Raw genomic sequence first — 23202 nt, 5'->3', positions numbered from 1 at the left:
GAAAACAGCTAGTGGTCAGTTGGTTGCAAATTAGGAGTGTGTGAGACCTGAGTCTGGGGAAAAGAAATAAGACTGAAGGGACTTCTCTGAGGAAGGGGGATGCGTGTGTTTTAGGTAGAGACAGAGGAAGATCTGCACTCTAAAAGAAAGCCCATTTTCTGTTCAGGGAAATACCTGGGAGTCCTCAACTGGGAGGCCAATCTGAAACTACACAAAGTAGCCAAGCACGACACTCTGACCCTAAAAGAGAAAGGTCACTGATAGAAGATTTTAAGTTCATGTTTGAAACCTAAAACCAATATAGTTACAACAGTTTACATTTTAGAACCTGAAACCATTATGCTTATAATAATTATAAAGGCTAAGTGTGCTGTCAAGTCGGTGTTGACTCCTGGCGACCACAGAGCCGTGTAGATTTCTTTGGTAGAATACAGGAGGGGTTTACCATTGCCTCCTCCCACGCAGTATGAGAGGATGCCTTTCTCTGATGCCTGGAGCCGAGGACATCTCTCATTGGATTATCCTTTCCCACGTGCTCCCAGACAGGACTAATGAAATTCTGTTACTAGCCTTAAGAGCCTGGAACGGATAACCCCACCCAGTTCTTTTAGTCCTGCTTGTGCTCCTAGGCAGAGATTGTTTGTATTGCTCTACATTCTTGTTTGTTATTCTCTTCTTTATTTCATACTACTAATTTCCTCATACATCTATTCTCGCTTCATTTTCTTACCTTGCTGTACCGTCTTTAAAACAAACAAACAAACAAACAAACAAAAAAACCCTCCTCCATTTGTGCCTCGTCTTGCTCTCCTTATACTTCCTTTAATTTTAACGTCTATTGCCTATGGAAAGACGACAGGCTATTAGACGTATCTTAGTCCCCACGGGGAGAAAGACATCGGGCTTCCCATTTGCTACCAGAGCGCCGGGATCGCCCTCACCGCCATTAGCATCTTCCTTTATCGCTGCTGCCCAATATAGGTGTTCCCCATAGTCTGTGAATTTATTTATTTATTTATTTATTTATTATAAGCGTGGTGTGGTGGTTAGAGTGCTGGACTAGGACCGGGGAGACCCGAGTTCAAATCCTCATTGAGCCATGAGACTTGCTGAGTGACTCTGGGCCAGTCACTTCTCTCTCAGCCTAACCTACTTCACAGGGTTGTTGTGAGGAGAAACCTAAGTATGTAGTACACTGCTCTGGGCTCCTTAGAGGAAGAACAGGATATAAAATGTAAATAAATAAATAAATAAATAAATGTGTTTCCTATAGTCTGGGAAACATACCAGCAGGGATTTGAACAGGCAACCTCTGGCTTGCTAGTCAAGTCATTTTCCTGCTGCGCTATTAGCTGGCAATGATGATGATAATGATAACAATAATAACAATAATAACAATAATAACAATAATAATAATAATAATAATAATAATAATAATAATAATAATAAAAAACTTTATTTGTTAGCTGCCCCATAACAAATTTTTTCTGGGCCAGCTTACAAGACAACATTAAAACATGAGATAAAAACACACAAAACATTAAATCATAACAGACAAAAAAATGTGAGGGGGAGAAAGTACAAAATACAGTACAAAGCAATTTTAAAGACATTTTTAAAAATCATTTAAAATCAAATCAAGATTTAAAATTTAAAAGGCCTGAGTGAACAAAAAGGTCTTTACCTGGCATCTAAAATAATGAGGCCAGGTAAACTTCATTGGGAAGGCTATTCCATAAACTGGGTGCAACCACCAAAAAGGCCCTCTCCTTAGTGGCCTCCTGCCTCACCTCGTTTGGCAGGGACACCCGGAGGAGGACCTCTGAAGAATATCTTAAGTTCTGGGTTGGGACATATAAGAACTTGTTCAACATCACTTGAATAATCTTATGTAAAATAAAAAACATATTACTTCAATGTTACCAAGGTGCTAGAACGTTTTCTTTCCCACGTTCACCATGCTATAGAGAAACATAGCAAGAGTAGAGGAGAACAACAATGATTGAGCTCTGTCACAAATATCATGGCCTTATATTTGTCTCCAATGGGCCAGTGAGTTTGAGTGATGGCAGCAGGGTTACCTGGAAGAAGGGCAACCATCACAGGTTCGTGTTTTCTTCTCTGCATAGTAGCCATGGGGTGGGGGTGATGTGGATTGACCCCATTGCATGGAGGGAAGGGGGCTTTCACCCTTTGTTCATTCCATGGCCCTGATTCAGTTCTCCTTTTTCTCCATAGCTGCTATTTAGAGAAGAAAAACAACCAAGTACATACTTAATGCACGTGCTAAATGTAACATAGGTTTGCTGAACCATATATGTGTAGTTTGGCCTTTTATTGAAGCTAGGATTTGGGTTTGGCAAAACATCTTCATCATAATAAGGATCTATGTGGTTTCATTTTGTGTGTGTTCATTTCTACATATCCTAGGATCATATGATGCTAGAGTTGGAAGGGACCTTGGATAGATCTTCTAGCCCAACCCCCTACTCAGTCCAGAAATCTGCTTCTGAATCCCTGAGAGATGGCCTCTGTCCAGTCTCTCTTTGAAAACCTCACATATAATTTGATATCATCAAATGTGTGTTTTAGAGAGGCAGATTCTTAAGGCAATTTCCAGCAGTTACCATGTATTCAAAAATGTCCATCACTGGTCATGAGGTTGCATAGTTCTTTTTGACAGTGGTGGCTTGGACCACTTCATGACGCAGAAGGTCTCTTCCAGCTCTGTTGGTTCTAACATTACTGCAGTGTACAGGAGGACCTTGATATTTGCGAGGATTCCAATCCACGGTTCAACCGTGGATACAGAAAACGCAAATATCAAGGCATTAGGACAATGGGGAATTGGGGGTTAGGTTCCCAGTTTGAAGAAAATGGTTTTAAAAAATAGCAAATCTTTTTGTGTGGGAGATGGCCTACCATCTTAGCTGCTCCTCCTAAGTCGCACTGTGCCCCCAAATGCCTCCAAATTGGCTAGAAATCAGCTGAAAATCACTGCCCCACCCCCTTTAAAAATGGAGCCATTTTGAGGCTTCAAAACACAAAATGGCGGCCGGAAATGACCTCCATAGTCATTTCTGACCACCCTCAACCCATGGATATGTAAGGTTGGCGTGTTTCCCCCCACGTATGCCAAGGTCATGTGTCTTTTACCCGACCACAGATTCTTGAATCCATGAATAATGAATCTGCAGACATTGGGGTCTGTCTGTACTTTAGAATGATTTTAGTATCACTGGGGTCAGGAATCAACCTAAACTGATCAATCATTGGTTGGAACTGGGCAAGGTTTTAGACCTATTTATTTTTTCTCTCCATAACTAGCATGGGTTAAAATGCAAATAGGATAGGGACTTCCTTCCTGAATCAAGAACTGAAGTAAATTCTGGACTGTACCTAGTCCACTTCCCTTGCTCTCTTACTGATCCTGTGATGTTATTTTATAGGCACTGATGTGAAAGAGCCAGAGACAACCATCCAAGGTGAGTGAGTCTGTATCCCCCCCGCACACCACCAATTCTCTTTGCTCTCTGGCATCCTCTCCTAATCCCCTTATAGCCGCTATGAATGAGTCCATGCCTGGTGTTTGTAATCTAGAAGAAAGGATTGTGTCAACTTTCTATCTCTGCTGGACTCTGCTTTTTCCATCATGCTTTTGGAAATTCAGTTTGATGGTCTTGTCAAGGTGCAATGCTATTTCTAAGACCAGGTGTATCCATGTGGCAGTACTGCACAGTCTATTGAGGTATTGCAGCATGTACTTAGGAATGTGGGATGTATCTGTGAAAAAAGAAAGTGTGTTTTCTCTCTGTGGCAGTCTTTGTTAAAAGTTGGACACATGCTGCTTAGAAAGAATCTCTGTCCAGAGTGGAGAATTTGGAAGAGCCTCATTTGGGCTAAAGCAACCTGTGCATGTTTGCTGTGAGGATCAGTTGCACTGAAACAGTTTCATGCAGGCAGCTTAGTAAGAGCTGTGGCAATGAACCTCACCTGAAAAAGTTGACTGGATGCATTGGAAGCACTATAGGAGGAAAAGGGTGACTAAAATGATCAGAAGTGGGGTGCTTTATCTTCCTGGCGAAGAAAAGAATATTTTTACCTAGTAAAGGTAAATTTACTTAGTACATGTTACACAGCATCTGGGAGGTTGTGTTTCAGTGAATGTAATGTGATAAAGGTTTATAATTTTCTGGGACATCTGTCTGACTTCTGTTGGCAGTCAGGGTACTGAACTAGATAGCCTTTTGACCTGAGCCAAGGTGGCACTTTTTACATTAATGTACACAAGACCAGGTCCATATTAAGTTAAAATCCATGCCAATGGATGAACAGCAATTTGATCAACCTGTAGGTTGACTATATATCAGTACCAATAATTTCAAGATGTGTAGCTCTTCCCACAGAAAGAGCCAAAAACTCAATGGGAGGCTACTAAGCAAAACAAGAGGTTGCTATGGTGATTATTAACACAGCTGATCCATCTCCACTTCCAAACAAAGTACCAAATACACAAGATCTCTTCATCCTTGCCGTTTCTCCACAGGGAGTAATGAGTGGGTGAAGTATCAGGAAGCTGAATACAAGTTCTTTGATCACCATTCGACTTGGGTGCAAGCTCAACGGATTTGCACCTGGTTCCAGGCTGAGCTGGTGTCAGTTCATAGCCAAACTGAGCTGGACTTTCTGGGCCAAAACTTAAAGAAGGTAGGGAGGTGCTTGCAGTAGATCAAGGCCGTTTCCTGACAATTCATAATATGTGTAGTGATGAATTCATGTTGAAAGAGAAACAACAGAAATATACTGTATATCCAGTTGTGGCAGGGATTGCAGGAAAGGGTCTGTTGATGGCTAATGTAAGGAAGCTCTGGATAAAAGGAGCCAACAATACAAGTATATGCATATTTCATTTCCCCCCATCTCTTCTTCCTGAAGGCTTGGGGTTGATTACAGCTTCAGTGGGGATACTGAGATTTGGGAGAAGGTGAGGGGGAGCCATCTATGAATTGTGTTTTCATTACATGTATTATTATTTCATGCTTACTCTAGCCTGCAGAATGATCTAGGCTAGATTATCTAGCCCAGACCTGTCCAGTTCATGGCCCCAGGAGGCATACACAAGCAAACCTGACAAGTATGGCAGCTTCTCCAGAGCACAAACATTGGAGTGGGTCTGCAATACATGGCCAGTGTGCCAATCACAAGTTGGGGTGGGGTGGAGGGTGGGACATGTTTTTCCTGCCCCAAGACAGGACACCTCATACTCAGGGCCAAGCTAGACAAAATGGTGGGAGATTTGTGACTGTTACTTGTGCCTTATTTTCACAGGAAAATCAGCCTCCACCTGCACAGCTACCCCACTCTGCTCAGATGGGGGTAGGATCTGCTGCTTTTAGCTGTGGGGGGGAACTGTGGGAGAGCCAGTATCAGATATCCCATTGTTTCATCTCGTTTGGCCCTGAGCTAGTGTGTAGTGCTTGGCATCTCAGGCTTGGACTGCAACTCCCAGTCTAAGCCTCTGCTTCACTGTGATGCTCACTAGACAATGGTGGGCTAGTCACAGCCTTTCAGCTTAATGGCCTCCTCACAGGTTTGTTGGGAGGATAAAATGAGAGAGTGGAAGTATGCTGTCTTAAGCTCCTTGGAGGGGTTAATGGTGATAAATTGCTAGAGCATCTGTAACAAATATCTGCTTACTGTTCTTTTGAAAATCCACCCCTTCCCCAGGCACTTGTTGCCCTGCTGACCTGTTTTTTAGAGTTAGGAAGTTCCAAGCCAGTGTGCCATTTGGAGGCTTTTGAAACACATCTTATTGGGCCAAAAAGAGAGGCTGGGAGGACAGAAGCCCCAGGGTGGCATCTTCCAGTAATGTGAGGACTACGCTCAGCTATTTTCTGAAGGTACATAGGAGCATAGGAAGCTGCCACATACTGAGTCAGACCATGGGTCCATCTAGCTCAGTATTGTCTACACAGAGCGGCGGCAGCTTCTCCAAGGTTGCAGGCAGGAGTCTCTCTCAGCCCTATCTTGGAGATGCCAGGGAGGGAACTTGGAACCTTCTGCTCTTCCCAGAGCGGCTCCATCCCCTAAGGGGCATATCTTACAGTGCTCATACATCAAGTCTCCCATTCATATGCAACCAGATCAGACCCTGCTTAGCTAAGGGGACAAATCATGCTTGCTACCACAAGACCAGCTCTCCTCTCATTGTGTCTTTCATGGTATCATGGTGATAGAAAGTCTTCATTTGGTTCTCTCCCTTGGCATCTCTGATGCAAATCTTTATAATTCTTTGATTTGGCCAGTTCTCCAGAGGACAGGAACAACACTGGTGGATTGGCCTAAACACCTATGAGAATGATGGACGATTTCGGTGAGTCCCTCTTCCTGACTATACAATCAATGTTTCTGCCTCAAAAGTCTTTCTTTGTCTCCTGGATTCTGACTTATGCTTACACTGTGGAAGTCTCCCTGTGTGCTGCTTGCCTTCTCCAGGTGGTCTGACAATTCCCTCCTGAACTTCATCTCATGGGCACCAGGCAAGCCACGGCCCATCAGCAAGGACAGGAAATGTGTGTACATGACAGCTAGCAGAGGTGAGTAATGATCATGCCTAAACCTGTCTGATTTTTCTAAGCAGCTTGGGGGGAAAGTACATGTTACATTAAACATGACAGTTTGGCCCTTGTGCTTTATTTTAAAAAACAGCAGCCTACAGAGGGTTGGGGAAGGAAATTAGGATTAGGACTAAGGTGTATGTGTGTGTGTGTGCGTGCGCGCGCGCGCGCACACACACACACACACACACATAGGGGGTGGGTGAGTAGTTAACAATTTTCTGCTGTGCCACAGTCTCAATGAAAATCATGCCTCCAGGATTAATAATGACTTTGGAGGATGCAATTTTTCATCAGGGCCATGGCACAAGGGGAAAGGGCCCAATACCTGCTCTTCATGCACCGTGGTCCTGATCCCCTGCTGTTACTATTTAGGAACAATACACACATGGCCAAACTGCATTTAACATAAAGTGTAGCTTGACCTTTAGAAGGCACTTTCCCCCTATGCCACTTTGCAGTCTGTGTGGTCATCAAAGTACAAAGTACAAGTACAAAGTTCTTTATTTGCAACCCAAGGTCAGCATAACATAACATAAACAAAACATCTCATAACATAGAAGGATACAATTGGAAAAAGGAAATATGTAAATATATAGATAAATATCCACGAATAATAATCAGTAAAATTTTAAAATTAAGCAGAGACAAGCTCGCTGCCGTAACAATACTGTAATAGATCAGAATTTGGCCACCTTAAAGGTGACATCTAAAGTTCTATCCACAAGAAGATAGGAAACATAAAAATCTCCTGAGCAACCTGGGAAGGGTGTCAGAAGAGGAGTTAATAAGGAACATCTTAAATCTCTATATAATGGACAGCACAACAAAACATGTTGAATGTTTGGATTCCTCCCTAGGAATCCCCAGAAACCTCCCCAAGAGCACCGCTGAAGGTAACATATCATGTCTTGCCCTGAAAAAGGCCCTCTGGTAGCACGTCATGCTCAAGACATTCAAATAAGCAGCCGGGCCCCAACTAGAACTGCGCAAACCCAGCCTCCTTTTAGTACAATCAGGGATTCGGGAGAATTCTTGTTGGATTTCAAAGTCCAAGAGTCTTTGTTTCAGGATCTGCCTAGCTTGGTCATGACTTAACAGGACCAGGTAGTCCATAGACAGACCCAAGGACACAATTTTGTCCTGAATAGCCTGGGCCCAAGTGGGCTGGAATACATCAGTCAAGATAAGAGCAATCCATCCTCAGGTGGGGGGCGGGGGAATCTGACTTTAAGCCAATAGGTCAAAATAGACAACCAGGCTCAGACCTCAATCTTCAGATCAACCAACTCAAACCTTAATAATACATTGGAGACGTGTCTAGGTATTCTAAGTAAAGCCCTAAGGAAATCAAATCGAATCGAATCTTTATTGTTACGGTCATTTGACCAGCAAAACACAAAATACAAAAGCTTTACATAAAAGTGAACTTTACATAAAAGCGAACTTGGTCAAATAGAGTAATAAACTGTTAAAACATAAAACAGAACCATAACACCTGAGTTCATTTTGAACCACATCCATAGACTTTGCATGAAGGAAAAGGACCAAGCTGCACCCCATATAATAGCTGGCTCCTAACTTTGGCCGCAAATAATTTCAAGGAGGCCGAAATGATCTCACCTCCTTTAGAATAGAAAAATCTCCAGATAGCCAGGGAACTTCTCCGTGCCGTAAGAATAACTTGATCTATATGTGTGATAATCTCAGAATGGCTTCTTGCTGGTGTCTGTTGTGTTTCTGGTGGATACTCTGCTCTGCCAGATGCCCATCAAATCCAGAGTCTCTTTCAGCTGATGATCCTGAAAACATATAGGCATGTTCACACCTTTTTTTTTTTTTTTTTAAAGGAGCAAGTTCCTATTCCTCATAGTTCTCACGAAAATGATTTTTAGCTTCTATCCTACACAATCCCTTAGGCTCAGGATGATAACAATACATTAAAACATGCATACATGCACCCACATTTTAAAAATTGTATAGCGGCCAGGGAGGGGAACAATTAAACCACTCCCTTCCCTAGAGAAAAATTCAAATCTATGCAGCATTTCTTCAAAAAATGTGCACACCAATTAAAGGGACTTAATGATGATTAAGAGGGTGGGGCTCCTTTCTAGCTCTGAGCCATGATTTCTTTGCCATTATGTACTATTATCTCCCCACCCTACATTTCCACAGCTCCTGGGTTGGGGTGGGGGCAAATCCCCCTAAAAAATGTTCAGCAAAAGATGCACATTGACCAGTTAAACATTTTCTTTTCTAAATTAGTATTAAAAAGCCTTTCCAGGAGCTTTCTCAGATAGGCGACTTTACAGTTGCAGGAAGTGAGTTAAGCCATTTTGATCACTGCACCAAAGTGCTACTTTTAAAGGATGCAAATAATGTGCAGTAACTTTGAATCATTAGGGAAAAAAGTGGTATGGAATTATTTAATCCAAGCTTATAAAAGTGTGTCAAATAAGTGTATAAAAGTTAGTTTGGTTCATGTCCCTAACAGAATATATTTTATTTATTTATTTATCATATTTTTACAAAGCCCAAAACTTATGTCTCTGGGCGGTTTACAAGAAGATTAAAAAGCAAAACATTAATTAAAAACAAAACAAAAGGGGGGGGGAATTAAAAGCAAGAAATTTAAAACACAATTTAAAATTTTAAAACAATATTCTAAAAACAACATTTAAAACAATCAAAACAATATCACACAGGCAGCGTTCTTATATAGGGCCAGAGAGAGCTCCTCTGCTAACTCACTCCTAGCCCTGATCCTGCAGAGCAGCCAGAGGCCACAGTTCTACAGGTCAGGCAGGGGACCGGCAGGTGGACTCACCTTCCCCCTCTCGCTCTCCTGCAGGCAGATGTTCAAGGCAGCAGCAGTAGCAATAGACAGCCCACACCAGTCTCTCACCCTGGGGGGTTGTCTGGGAAGCAGGTGGTCTCTCCCAAGACTGCAGGGCTTCTAACAGGCTGAGGCAGGAGGCAGCTCTAGAATATAGAGCCACTAGGGTTGAAATAAAGAAAATTGTTCAGTCAGGAGAAGTGTTCAAACCAGGAATGTGGGTCCCCTCTCAAGAATGTAAGATAGGAGGCCAGAAATAACAAATGCCAGAATCTGTCGAGAGATAGGTAACTTAGGTACAGTATGCATAGGTAACATAGGTCTATTAGCCCAATCCCTCACTCAAGCAAAAATAGACATCCCTGGCACCAGATACTGATAGGGAGTAAGATTATCAGAAAGGCTAAGTAGTAACTCATCTTCCCAGGCTCTAAATAGCACCTCTGGAATGTGTATGCTTAATTGCCAATGACATGTATTAATTGCTTTACTGATATGCTTGTTTGCTGAAACCTGTATAAACTGGTCAGTTGTGCAGCTTCAGTGCGCAGTACCAGCCAGACTTACTGACTGTACTCTGCCTTTCTTGATCAAGAAATAAAAAGCTTATTTTGAGCACGCATCCTTGCTGCATTTGATTTCATTCAGTCAGGCAACAAGTATAATAGCAGGAACTCTGTGTAATCCTCTTTGGTTCTGGCAAGACAACCCATTCTCTATCCATGTGATGGAAGGATGAACACAAGCGGCTGAATCAAACAGGAGGGCCAGGTTCAAGAGGACTTTTTCCCACCACAAAAGCCGAATAATGCCATTAATTACCGGCTGTAAGAATGGCACCTTGGGTCACCGTCCTGACCTTGCTGCGAATGGTTCCCTCACATGAACTCCCCCACAGCCTAAGCATAGTGAAGCTGCGTTAAATTGCCGTTTGGAGAAGCTGCTGATTTTTTTTTAGGGGGAACTATCCCCAGATCAAGGTTTTAGGTGTTTTTAGCCTACTTTCCAGTAGGCTTATGAGATCACCCAGCATTCTCTGTGTGTGTCCGTTCATGTGTGTATTCCCCACTATCAACTTCACAATGCCTGGACCAAGATGAACTGAATCGGGTACAGTTGTAGGGACACATAGGGACATCTCAATGGCATAGTTTGTGATGATGTCATCTACTCCTATTATTTATTTATTTATTTTATTAAAACATTTTAATACTGCCAAAAACTCACATCTCTGGGCGGTTTACAACAGAATAAAAACAAAGTAAAATATTAGTTAAGACAAAAATGAAAAAAATTAACACATTACAATTTAAAAATTTTAAAAGAATATTTTAAAACAACATTAAAACCATTAAAACAATAATAATTAAAAGCCTGGGTGAAGAGATGCATTTTTAATGACTTTTAAAAAGCTGTCAGAGATGGGGAGGCTCTTATTTCACTAGGGAGTGCATTCCAAAGCCTTGGGGAAGCAGTGGAGAAGGCCCGTCCCTGAGTGGCCACCAGACGAGCCAGTGGCAGCTGCAGACAGACCTCTCTAGCAGATCTCAGTGGGTGGTGGGGTTCATGCCGAAGAAGGTGTTCTCTTAAATACCCAGGGCCCAAACTGTTTAGGACTTTATAGGTTATAACCAGCACCTTGTATTTTGCCCGGAAACTTATCGGCAGCCAGTGTAGTTCCTTCAATACAGGAGTTATATGGTCTCTCCGAGATGACCCAGAGACCAGCCTGGCTGCCGCATTCTGGACCAACTGTAGTTTCCGGACTACGTACAAGGGCAGCCTCACATAGAGCGCATTACAGTAATCCAGTCTGGAGGCTACCAGCAGATGTACCACTGTTTTGAGGTCGTTCACCTCAAGAAAGGACGCAGCTGGCATATCAGCCGAAGCTGATAGAAGGCACTTCTGGCCACCACCTCAACCTGGGAGACCAGGGAGAGGCTCAGATCCAGAAGTACCCCTAGACTGCGTACCTGTTCCTTCTGGGGAAGTGTGACCCCCATCCAGAACAGGCAGATCAAAATCATCTCTCGAGTTCCGAACCTGCACAATGAGTACCTTCGTCTTAGCCGGATTCAGTCTCAGTTTGTTATCCCTCATCCAGCCCATCACCGACTCCAGGAAGGCATTTAGGGAGGTTGTGCCCTCTCCCAATGATGCTGACATGGAGAAATAGATTTGGGTGTCATCAGCATACTGATAGCACCCTGCACCAAATCTCCTGATGATCTCTCCCAGCGGTTTCATGTAGATATTAAACAACATTGGAGACAATATGGAGCCCTGGGGCACACCATACAAGAGTTCAGATTTTGAAGAACAGCAGTCTTCAAGGAACAACTTCTGGAACCTGCCCGAGTGGTAGGAGCAGAACCACTGCAAAGCAGTGCCCCCAACACCCAACCCCCTCAGACACTCCAGAAGGATACTATGGTTGATAGTATTGAAAGCCGCCGAGAGGTCCAGAAGGACCAACAGAGTCACACTTCCTCTGTCCATTTCCAATTGGAGATCATCCATCAGGCCGACCAAGGTAGTCTCCACCCCATAGCCAGCCTGAAAGCCAGTTTGAAATGGGTCAAGATAATCAGTTTCATTCAAGACTGTCTGGATCTGGGAGGCCACTACCCACCTTGCCCAGCCACGGAAGGTTGGAGACAGGCCTGTAGTTGCTCAGCTCTGAGGGATCCAAGGCAGGCTTCTTCAGAAGCGGTCTAATAATTGCCTCCTTAAGACAAGGAGGCATCCTACCTTTCCTCAGAGACACATTTATAATCTCTAACAGGCCTTCTACAACAAACCCCCTGCCAGATAACATAAGCCATGTCAGACAAGGGTCAAGAGAACAGGTGGTAGGCCGCACCATTCCAATCAGCTTGTCCACATCCTCAGGAGTCACAAACTGGAACTGATCCAACCTAATAACACAAGAGGAGTCGCTGGACACCTCCACATCAGACACTGAAGTAATTGTGGAGACAGAGTCTAAGTTGGCCCGAATACGAGAGATTTCCCCCACAAAGAATTCATTAAACACATCACAGTGGGTAATCGATGGTTCCAGATTCTGATTCAGGGGAGGAGAGGCACTCACTAGCCCTCTCACAACCCTGAACAACTCTGCCGGATGTGAACTTGTGGATGCAATACAGGCAGAAAAGAATTGCTTCTTTGCCGCACGTATCGCCTGAGCATAGGTCTTCAAATGAGCTCTAAGTTGCAATCTGTCAGATTCAAGCCAAGTCTTTCTCCACTTGCGCTCCAGTTGTCTACCTCACTGCTTGAGCCCCGTAGTTCTTTCATATACCAAGGGGCCAATTTTGAAGCAGGTCGGAGAGGCCGCTTAGGAACAATCATGTCTACTGCCCCAGTGAGTTTGCTGTTCCAATTCTCCACCAGGGCATCAACAGGATCACCAGCAGAGCCAACACTAAATCCCTCCAATGCTTCTTGAAATCCTATTGGATCCAATAACCTTCTTGGGCAGATCATCCTAATAAGTCCCTCGCCCCTGCAAAGGTGGGAAGTGATTGTGAGTCCAACCTTAACCAGATGGTGGTCCGTGCATGACAATGGGGAAATCACAGGATTCCCCACCCACGGAACACCACCCTGATCAGAGTGAAAGACCAAATCAAGTGTGTGACCAGCAGTGTGCGTCGGCCCCGAGACCACTTGGGATAGGCCCATAGTCGTCATGGCTGCTATGAACTCCTGAGCCGCCCCGGACAAGTTGGTCCCATAGTGAACATTGAACTATGTTAGTGAACATTGAACATGAACCCCAGCACCACAAGCCTGGGGAACTCCAACACCAAGTCCGAGACCAAGTCTGTCAGGTCAGTTAGGGACTCCGTTGAGCAGCGGGGCGATCGGTACACCAACAGAAGCCCCAGTCTGTCCCTGGTCCCCAGACTTAAGTACACACATTCAATATGGTCCGACACTCTAACAGGGATCCTGGTAAGGGAAAGGTTATTCTTATAGACCACAGCCACTCCACCTCCCCGCCCACAGTTCCTCACCCGCTCCTCAACAGAGTAGCCTGGAGGAAGAAGCTGGGACCACACTGGGCCCCCAGCCTCCCCCAGCCAGGTCTCTGTAAAACATACCAGGTTGGCACCTTCATCCAGAATCAAATCATGGATGGTTTCTGATTTGTTCTGGACTGACCTGGCATTACAGAGGATCAAGGTGAGATTCCAAGGGTGATCGGCACTGCTCCCCAAGGTCAAAGAGCTGGCAGGACAGCCAGAAGGGGAAACAGCTATTAGATTTCCAAGTCCCCTTCCCCTGTAACTGCCCGCTGACCTGCAAACGTTACTTCTTCTGTTCCCCACCACAAATGGAATGGCCGCCCCACAGTCAGTGGACACGCCCCCTGGCTCCCCATCTCCAGTTAAGCCCAGACACATTCTAAGATTATCTCACCCAGGATGAATTAAAACAGAAGCTCCACTATTAAATGCCCCCCCCCATACGAATACCTAGGCCAAGAGACCTGGCCCTCATCCTCGCTGTCCCCCGAAGTGGCTCCCCCAAAGGGGCAACCCCCTTTGGTGTTGCCCCTACGGTGGCGACCCTGCCGGTGGCAGGCCCGCCGCCACTGGCAGAACCCTATATAACCCTGAGCAGGCAGCTTTAGGCAGATGGAATGCAGGAAACTGCCAAGTCACCCTCCTCCCCAGGTCCCAATCCTGCAAGGCGTCATCTCAGCACAGCAGCCAGTCCTGGGGGGCAGATAACTGACATTATTATCTAACAATTTAAGACTGCAGAAACGTAAACATTTGAGGCGCAAGTGGGCTAACTTGTGAACTGCTTAACTGATCTGAACCAAAATTGCTGCAGCTGTAGGGACACATAGGAACATCTCAATGGCATAGTTTATGATGATGTCATCCACCCCAATCCGAGATGGTGGTTCTGTGAACGTCTGAGGTGCAAGTGGGCTAATTTGTGGACTGTCTAACTCATTTGAACCAAATTGGGTACAGTTGCAATGAGTGACACACAGGGACACCTCAATGGCATAGTTTGCGATGATGTCATCCACCCCAATCCAAGATGACAGACATGTAAACTTTGGAAGGCGCAGGTGCACTAACTTGTGGACAGTCTAACCAATTTGAACCAAATTTGCTGCAGCTGTATAGACACATAGGGATGCCCCAATGGTGTAGCTGGTTATCATGTCATCTACCCTGATCCAAGATGGAGGATGCATTAACATTTGAGATGCAAGAGATCTAATTTGTGGACCTTGATTTGAATCAAATTTGAATCAAATTTCACTGTAGAGACAGTGAAAGGAAAGTAGGCATTATTATTTATGATTATTAATTTGGTTTCTATACGGCCCTTCTAAAAATGACTCAGGGTGGTTTACACAGAGAAATAATAAATAAATAAGATGGATCCCTGTCCCCAAAGGGCTCACAATCTAAAAGAAACATGAGATACATACCAGCAACAGTCACTGGAGGGGTACTGTGCTGGGGGTGGATAGGACCAATTACTCTTCCCCTGCTAAATAAAGAGAATCACCATGTTAAAATGTGCCTCTTTGCCAAGTTAGCAGGGGTTACTAGATTAGTTCTTACTAGAACAACTTGTTTTTTTCCTGCCAGAATGTTTCCTAGAGAGAGTTGAGGTACATTTGTGACTGCTGGAGTCTCTTCCCTTACAAGGGCCACCTTGTAAGGAACATAGGAAGCTGTCCTATCCCAAGTCAGACCATTGCTCCATCTAGCTCAGTATTGTCTGCACAGACTGGCAGCAGCTTCTCCAAGGTTACGAGCAGGAGCCTCTCTCTGCCCTGTCTTGGAAATGCCAGGGAGGGCACTTGGGGCCTTCTGCATGCAAGCAGGCAGGTGCCCTTCCCAGAACAACCCCAGCTCCTAAGGGGAATATCTTACAGTGCTCACACATGTAGTCTCCCATGCAAATGCAAACCAGGGTGGATTCTTCTTAGCAATGGGGACAATTGCTTGCTACTGCAAGTCCAGCTCTCATCTCATCACTCACCCTTCCTGGAGAAAGGCAACACAGAAACCACTCCTCCCTCTCTCCTCTTCTGTAGAAGACTGGGGTGACCAGAAGTGTCTCACTGCTCTGCCTTACATCTGCAAGCGTAGCAACACCACCACAATGCGACCTTCCTTTGCACCACTGCCCAGGCCAACTCCTGGCGGTTGCATCCAGGGCTGGCATGCCCTCAGTAATAAGGTACTTGCAGCGCTGTCCTTATCCCACTGCAGCATAATTCATGGTGACTGCCATTTGTTGGGAATGTCTGTGGGCACTTGTAGATTGCCCTGTAGCGTAGAAATGTGGCTGCTTCTTGCTAGTATCGGATGCTACTTGACATTGATTGAAGTTCCTGGCTTAGCCAACAGGAAGCAGACTTCTGCAGATGTCCTGGGGAGACTCCTATAGGAGCTACGCTTTCCACAGCTAGCCTTCAGCCCATATGAGAGCCAGGATAGTAGAGCAGATGAAGTTGGACTAGGGAAACTAGCATTCAAATCCCCACTCAGCTTTGAAGCGCATGGCGGTGATCTTGAACCTGGCACTGTCTTTCGGCTGAATTTACCTCACAGGGTTGCTGTGAGGGGAAAATGAAGGGAAAGAAAAGGATGGGTTCTTTGGCGGAAGGGTAGGATAAAAATGAATATGAATGGGAAAGAAATCCCTTGCCTGAAATCTCTCCTATTAATGTCTCCTCCTTTTTGCCACTAAATACTATGTAGTGCTTTAGGATTTTCAGCAAAGAGCAAGTGACATGGCAGGAGGCAAAGCGCACCTGTGAAACACAGGGGGGCATGTTGGCTACCATCTCCAACCATCTTGAGCAAGGTAAGGCTTTTCAAGAGCTATTTGTTCACATACAAAAATGGACATGTTGCCTCGTCTTGTCTCTGGGATCTGAGCAGCTTTTGGTTGATGAAGGGATGTTCCATAAGCCAAGGAAACTTGTTCTGATGGAAAGGGACTATTGGTGGGCGGTGAGGGCGAGGGAGCTGGATTTCCTGATGCAGAATGAAATGTCTGAAAATAAAAATGTTCATTTTTAATGGCAACTTTTGACTTGGATTTGAAGCATCAGGTATCCTAACTGAACACGAGTTGCCAACCTGAGTAAGATCCATAATCTGTGTAATTTGCCATTTGCCTTCAGAAAATAACTAGCCAGGTGTCATAGGGAAGTTGAAAAGCAGGGCAAGATGATAACATTCATCGAGACTATTCACACAACCGAAAACTATGTCCTACTGATAATTAATTGTTTAATCCAGGCCTACAAATAAGTATATAAAAGTGTGTATCAAAGTATAACTCAAAAGTTTGGTTCATATCCTTAATGGAATATAAAGCTAGCAGGTTATTCAGGGTTGAGAAGCCTCTTGGTAACAGAGGCCACAGTCAAGAGCGGGAGGCCCCCTCTCAAGAATGTGGGTTGAGAAGCCCACCAGAGATAACAGGTACCAGGAGTGGTCAAACACAGGCCATTAGCTAAATTCCCCAGTCAGCAGAAAGAGGGTCTTGCTGGTATGAAGAGATACCATATGGATTAAAGTTGTCATAAAAGCCAGGTAGTAACTCATCTTCTTAGGCTCTAGATGGCACCTCTGGAATATGTAAGTTTAATAACTAATAATGTGTATTAATCGCTTGGTTGATATGCTTGTATGTTTGAGACCTATAAAAACTAGCCAACTGTATGGCTCAGGCACGCAGTATCAGCCAGATGCTCTCTGATGATACTCGTGCCTTTCATGACATGGAATAAAAGCTTTTTTGAGCAACGCACCCTTGTTGTTTGACTCAATTCAGTTAGACAGCAAGTATATCAGCGAGAATTGAGCCTAATCCTCTTTGGTTCTGGCAAGACGCCCCATTCCCTATCCACGATAGGAGGATGAAAGCCAGTGGCTGAATCAAACAGGAAGGCTAGATTCTAAAGGTTTCCCCCCGCAACACTACCTAGGTCTGGGAGCCTAGGTAGGACAAGTTTCAGTTGTGTGGATGCAAACAGTTAGGTAGGAGGAGGGAGAAGTGATTGTGTGGAATCACGGTAGGAGGAAAAGCTTTCCCAGTTTTCGGTTGTGTGAATGACCTCATCTTCTGCTAAATCTTCAGTATTTGGTAACCAGAGATTTTCTTTATACGTGGAGGTTGCTCTTCGGATCGTCAGGGTCAGATACATGTCTTATCCCTAGAACCCGTTTTGAATAGTGCCTCTGAGATTGTGCAGAATGCATTTCCCTTGCTGTTGAGTAACCAAAATGTATACTCATATGTCTGGGATTAGACAGTTTATGCATATTGGAGCAAAAAGCCCCAACTTCACATGTATGCTAATGGGGTCTGAGCTGTTGATGACTGACCAGGAGAGGGATCTTGGGGTCGTTGTAGACAGCCTATTGAAAGTGTCGACTCAATGTGCAGCTGCTGTGAAAACGGCCAATTCGATGCTTGGAATTATTAGGAAGGGGATTGAAAATAAAACTGCTAATATTATAATGCCCTTATACAAAACCATGGCATGGCCACATTTGGAGTACTGTGTACAGTTCTGGTCACCATACCTCAGAAAGGTATAGAACTGGAGAAGGTGCAGAAGAGGGCAATGGAGATGATCAGGGGCCTAGAGCACCTTCCCTACGAGGCAAGGCTACAACACCTGGGGCTTTTTAGTTTAGAAAAAAGATGACTGAGGGGAAACATGATAGAAATCTATGAAATTATATATGTTGTGGAGAAAGTTGATAGAGAGAAATTTTTCTCCCTCTAGAGCCAGGGGTCATCCCATGAAACTGATTGCCAAGAAATTTAGAACCAACAAAATGAAGTTCTTTTTCACGCAATGCATAATTAACCTATGGAATTCTGTGCCACAAGATGTGGTGACAGCAACCAGCCTGAATGGCTTTAAGAAGGGTTTAGATAAATTCATGGAGGACAGGTCTATCAATGGTTACTAGTCTGAGAGCTATAGGCCACATCCAGCCTAAGTGGCAAGATGCCTCTAAATACCAGGTGCAGGGGAGAACAGCAAGAGAGAGGGCATGCTGTCAACTCTTGCCTGCGGGCTTTCCAGAGGCATCTGGTGGGCCACTGTGTGAAACAGGATGCTGGACTAGATGGGCCTTGGGCCTGATCCAGCAGGGCTGGTCTTATATTCTTAGTGGGCTTGAATCTTGACACCTCTGTTTTGAAAAATTAACTACTGGTGCCATCCCATTTTACAGACCCATAGTTGGAGAATGTGTGGTGGTTGATTCATGACTTCTAGTCCCATTTTGTAGACCTACTTCGCGTCCTCCCTGGCTTTCTTTAGGAATGTATTACCAATTGACATTTGTCATTCTGTTGGTTTCTTTCTGCAGCGTTTATAACCACTCTTCTCCCAAACATAACCTTTGATCTGTGGATCGGCCTCCATGATGCCAAGAAGGAGTTCCAATGGGTGGAGTCTGAACCGGTCCAGTATATGAACTGGGCCCCTGGTGAGCCATCAGGATACGGGACCTCTACAGCAAATGAGAACCCAGTGAGCTAAATTCTCGTTCTCCCCTCTTCCATTTTTATGACAAGCTCTGTTTGGGCTGCTGCCTCATCTTTTGCTGGAATTCAAAGTTTTTCTGTTTGGGTACCTTTGAAAAATATCTTTAGTAGGTGACCCTCACTCAGCTTTTGGCAAATGTCAGCATAAAATGAAGACTGAAAATTCAAGGTCCAGTTTTGCTGACTTCATTGTGTGCTCATATCGCAACTAGTGGCTTTATGTGTTTACACCAAACTGTTAGAACGCTACAGATCAAGACCAGCACCTTCTTATGTGCCTGGGAAGGTAAAGGCAGGGCTATGCATATTCCAGAATTTCTCCCCAAGCCCAGCAGAAACATGGAAAACATACTGAGTGTAGAACTTGGCTTCTTGAGAATCTTAGCTTTCATTTTTCCAAGAAAATGAGTTTCTAGCCATTAGAGATGATAAAAATCGGGCTGAATGTGGGCAGCAACTCAGAAGCCATGGCAAGTGCTGGGAAGATTTCCATTAGTCCAGCAGGGAAGCAGAACTTCAGTGTTCTGCATAACTTTTTGAATGGCAATGAATGGCAAAAGCAGAATAAATTCTACAAAACAGATAGAGTACTTGCAAATTTGCATAATTTATTCAGGTTGCAGAATTCTTCTTTTGGGCAGAGGGGACGGGGAAGAGTGCCGTTAACATTGTCTAAGTTTTTTGTTTTTGTTTTAAGCTTGAAATATACACAGCTCCAGCCTGTAGCAAGCCAGTGCAGCTGCACTGAGCCTTTCTTGTCAAGAGATAGGTGCCTTGTTAAGTCCCACATTATAACTGACATGCTGGGTTAAAACCCTGCCCAACTAGCCCAGAAATATGACTCTGGCAGTGGCCAAGCAGGTGCTCCAAGGAAGCTCTCAAACACGACACAATAGTGATAGATATTCCTGTTTTTTGGCCCCAGCTTGATGCTTCGCTAGCATACCCAGAAGGCACCAGTTTTTAGAGCAGGCTTGCTTAACTTTGCCCCCCTAGCTGTTTTTTGGACTACAACTCCCATAATCTCCAGCTACAGTGGCCGATAGCTAGGGATTATGGGAGTTGTAGGCCAACATCTGCAGGAGGTGCGAAGTTGAGCAGGCCTGCTTTAGAGGCTGTCGAAACACCATATGGCAATTTTCCCCACTGCTTTGTTAGGGGAAGAGATATAGTTCCCCCTATCCTGAACTCAGTGGCGGAGTTCCATCCCAGCTGCAGACTTTCAGCAGTGCAAGGACAGCTGCATGTAGAGGATGTTGCAGCTGCCTCGCTTCAAGGCTAGGGCCAGATGCAACCCAAAGGCACACATGCAGTGCTCAAGGTGAATCTGTGCCGTTCCCTTCCCAGTGATTGTAAACACAAGTGGTTTTGAACCTCCTCATTTTGTCCTTGACAGACAAACTGTGCTGTGGTTTGGCATGGCCTCCCGCCCCAGTTTACTGGTCGCTGGGATGACAGGAACTGCCTGGAGGAGAAACATGCCTTCATCTGCCAGAAGAGCAAAGGTAAGAGTATAGGGAAGGTGCTGGGAGGGAGGGGCTCGATCTGGTCTGCAGCTGTATCGGACAAGGGGACAGTGAGAGTGTTTTGGTTCCTTGCCCCCGTCCCTGTTCATCCTTCCATTAGGAGGCACCAGTGCCTACATATCTTTCTGTGTGTATTGGATGAAGGGCTGGAGTCGTCATAGACTGTATCTTGGCAATGATCCAAGATATTGCTGCTTCTTAGCCGTTTCAGACCTCCTCCTAAGAACAGAAGTTTCTTTCTTTTCTTAAAAACAAAACAAAAACTGATGATGAACAGGAAGGCCGGGCGGGGGGGGGGGGGCAAACGCTAGGAAACACACTTGAGTTGTTAAATAAGCTCCAATGCATTTCTGAATTCAGCTGATACTAATGGCTCTGGGGGAAGACCCAAAGCATGATGATTTTAGTCCCAAAGAGCTCTGATCCTCTTTTCCCTCTCCCCCCAGACCCCACCCTGAGCCCTTCCCCAGAAACCTTCCCCCTTGTTCCCAACTCCACCCTTTCATACCTCAACAGTACTTACCGCATCCTGCAGAAGCCACTCAAGTGGCAGGAGGCCGTGCTGCTGTGCGAGAGTCTCAACGCAAGCCTGGCAAGCGTGATGGAGCCGTACACTCAGGCCTACCTCAGCCAAGCAGTCAGCACCATGCATGCCCCACTCTGGATCGGCTTGGCCAACGAGGAGGTGAAGCAACTCGAAGACTTGTCTCCGAGCTAAGCACAAGCATGCAAAGTGCCTCTGTTCAAGGCAGGATCCAGCGCTGTGCCTGGGGGCGGGCGGGTGGGGGAGGCAGGCACACTTGCTAGAAGCACAACAACTTAAACACACAGCAAGCCCACCTGGATGTGAGCCCCAGATTGGCAGCTGGGCCATGAAATCAGAGCTTGATGTCAGTTGACAGGGAAACAGCAGATAGTGATAGAATTCAGTAACAGGAATGTACCTGAAGATAACCTGTCCCAACCCTCTGCCCTCATTCAAAGCAGGCTCCTCTTCACTTAGGAATATAGAATGTCCAACAGGTATGTTTGCATTTTGAGGCTGTTTAATCCTCTTTGTGTTAGGTACTGATGGGAGATGAAGGACAGGCAAGTGTAAAGAAGCTGGGAAGGCAGGTGGATGGTGCATGACCATGTTTTGCACATGCCCACTGAACCAAAGTGGCTTGTTGCACACCAAGCACTGAAAGCACTTAAGTGTAAAGGGCCACCTCTTGCTGTTCAACAACTCGCAAGGCTTAATAATCTTCGAAAACAGAATTGGGTGCCCACTGCCCACAAAATGGTATCTTTATTTCAAAAGACCACGGCTAGACATTTTTTTGACACTGCCCCACCTTCAACCTGACATTGTATCGGAAAGAAAGAAAGTCGAGGCCATGTATAAGCCATGCCACAGGGGTCACAGAGCAGGGAATGCAGCCCAAGGTGAATCCCACTCCGAAGTAAGTCATCAGTGTGACTCTTTCACAGGCTTCCGTATGCACCTCTTAGTCTTTAAGGTGCATTGGGTTATCTTCATTATGCCCTGCTTATTAGCATTCTTCAATGTCTCCTTTGTCTTCCGCAACTTCTTTACCTTCTTTGGCTGCTTTTAGGGGAGGCGGAGTTACATGTGGTTCCCGGATGAGACCCTTTACTTCACTAACTGGCAGGATGGGGAGCCAAAGCAAATTGTGGGGTGCACCTACATGGATGTAGATGGAACATGGAGGACCACCAGCTGTGACACCAAGTTGCAAGGGGCCATCTGCAAGACGAACACAGGTACTTTATCTGTATAGGAATCCCATGGGGAGGGGAGGGAATGCCAAACGTGGTGTTTTCTCCAAGTCCCTGAGTTTGAATGGAGAGGTCAGAAATTCCATCTAACCAAATGGTTTATCCCCCCAAGGCCCCCCTTCTTCACACAAATGGAGCTATAATGGGAGCTGTCCTAAATCTGTAGAAGATTCCTCCTGGATCCCCTTCCGGAATCACTGCTATGCTTTCCACATGGAGATCATGCTAGGCCAGAAGGAAGCTATGAAGAGGTGTCAGAAAGGTAAAGCCTTCTAAAATACTTCACTTGAGCTTATGGGCACTGATGGCATTAACTGGTCTCAGACCCAGAACAGGGTTTCTAGTGCAGAGGGTCTGACTTTGGGTATATCTGCATGTCCCCCTCTCTTCTGCTTTGGTTTGTCTGCCTTTTCCCTTCATGCTTTTTTGTGTCCAAAACTAGCATTTGACTTAATGTGGCCACGTTAGGGATTTTATTTAAAAGCAGCCATGTGTTTATCTACTCCTCCTCTTGGAAGTATTTTAGGTAAGGTAATTTTTAAAGGGGAAATCATCAGTACAACCTTACACACACAGACATTGCCGCATGCTTGTCGGCATGTAAATGAAAAGTGCATTTGTGGGGAATCAATGATGTCTATAGAAGTGGCTGAGGCTAGGGGTGTGCCCAAAACCAGTTGGCCAGTTCGGTTTGAGTCCGAAATGGACCCGAACCAGACCAGGCCAGTTTGGTCCAGCACCCCCTTGAACCTTCTCCGGTCCAGTGGGGGTCTGTGAGCTTTATTTATTTATTTATAAATAAACAAATAAATAAATAGATAAATAGTTTTGTACTTACCCGATATGTCTGATATGTCACCCATGC

At 45.0% G+C, this 23202-nt stretch overlaps 1 protein-coding gene across 4 annotated transcripts in view; it reads left to right on the top strand.

Annotated features, from left to right (window-relative positions):
* MRC2 (mannose receptor C type 2) overlaps positions 1-23202 on the top strand; it is a 98969-nt gene that overhangs the window by 63958 nt on the left and 11809 nt on the right. For all 4 annotated transcript variants that reach the window (XM_053262994.1, XM_053262993.1, XM_053262995.1 and 1 more), the window contains exons 16-26: positions 3450-3485; positions 4547-4707; positions 6306-6373; positions 6496-6596; positions 15542-15687; positions 16212-16317; positions 18852-19015; positions 20426-20534; positions 21002-21240; positions 22154-22322; positions 22450-22599. In XM_053262994.1, coding sequence (XP_053118969.1) covers positions 3450-3485; positions 4547-4707; positions 6306-6373; positions 6496-6596; positions 15542-15687; positions 16212-16317; positions 18852-19015; positions 20426-20534; positions 21002-21240; positions 22154-22322; positions 22450-22599 — 1449 coding nt within the window. The remainder of the gene's footprint in view (positions 1-3449; positions 3486-4546; positions 4708-6305; positions 6374-6495; positions 6597-15541; positions 15688-16211; positions 16318-18851; positions 19016-20425; positions 20535-21001; positions 21241-22153; positions 22323-22449; positions 22600-23202) is intronic.

This window comes from Hemicordylus capensis, chromosome 6 (genome assembly GCF_027244095.1).
Source record: "Hemicordylus capensis ecotype Gifberg chromosome 6, rHemCap1.1.pri, whole genome shotgun sequence".
Taxonomy (NCBI): Eukaryota; Metazoa; Chordata; class Lepidosauria; order Squamata; family Cordylidae; genus Hemicordylus; species Hemicordylus capensis.
The sequence above is the reverse complement of the archived record's forward strand: the minus strand, read 5'-3'. Positions and strand labels throughout refer to the sequence as shown.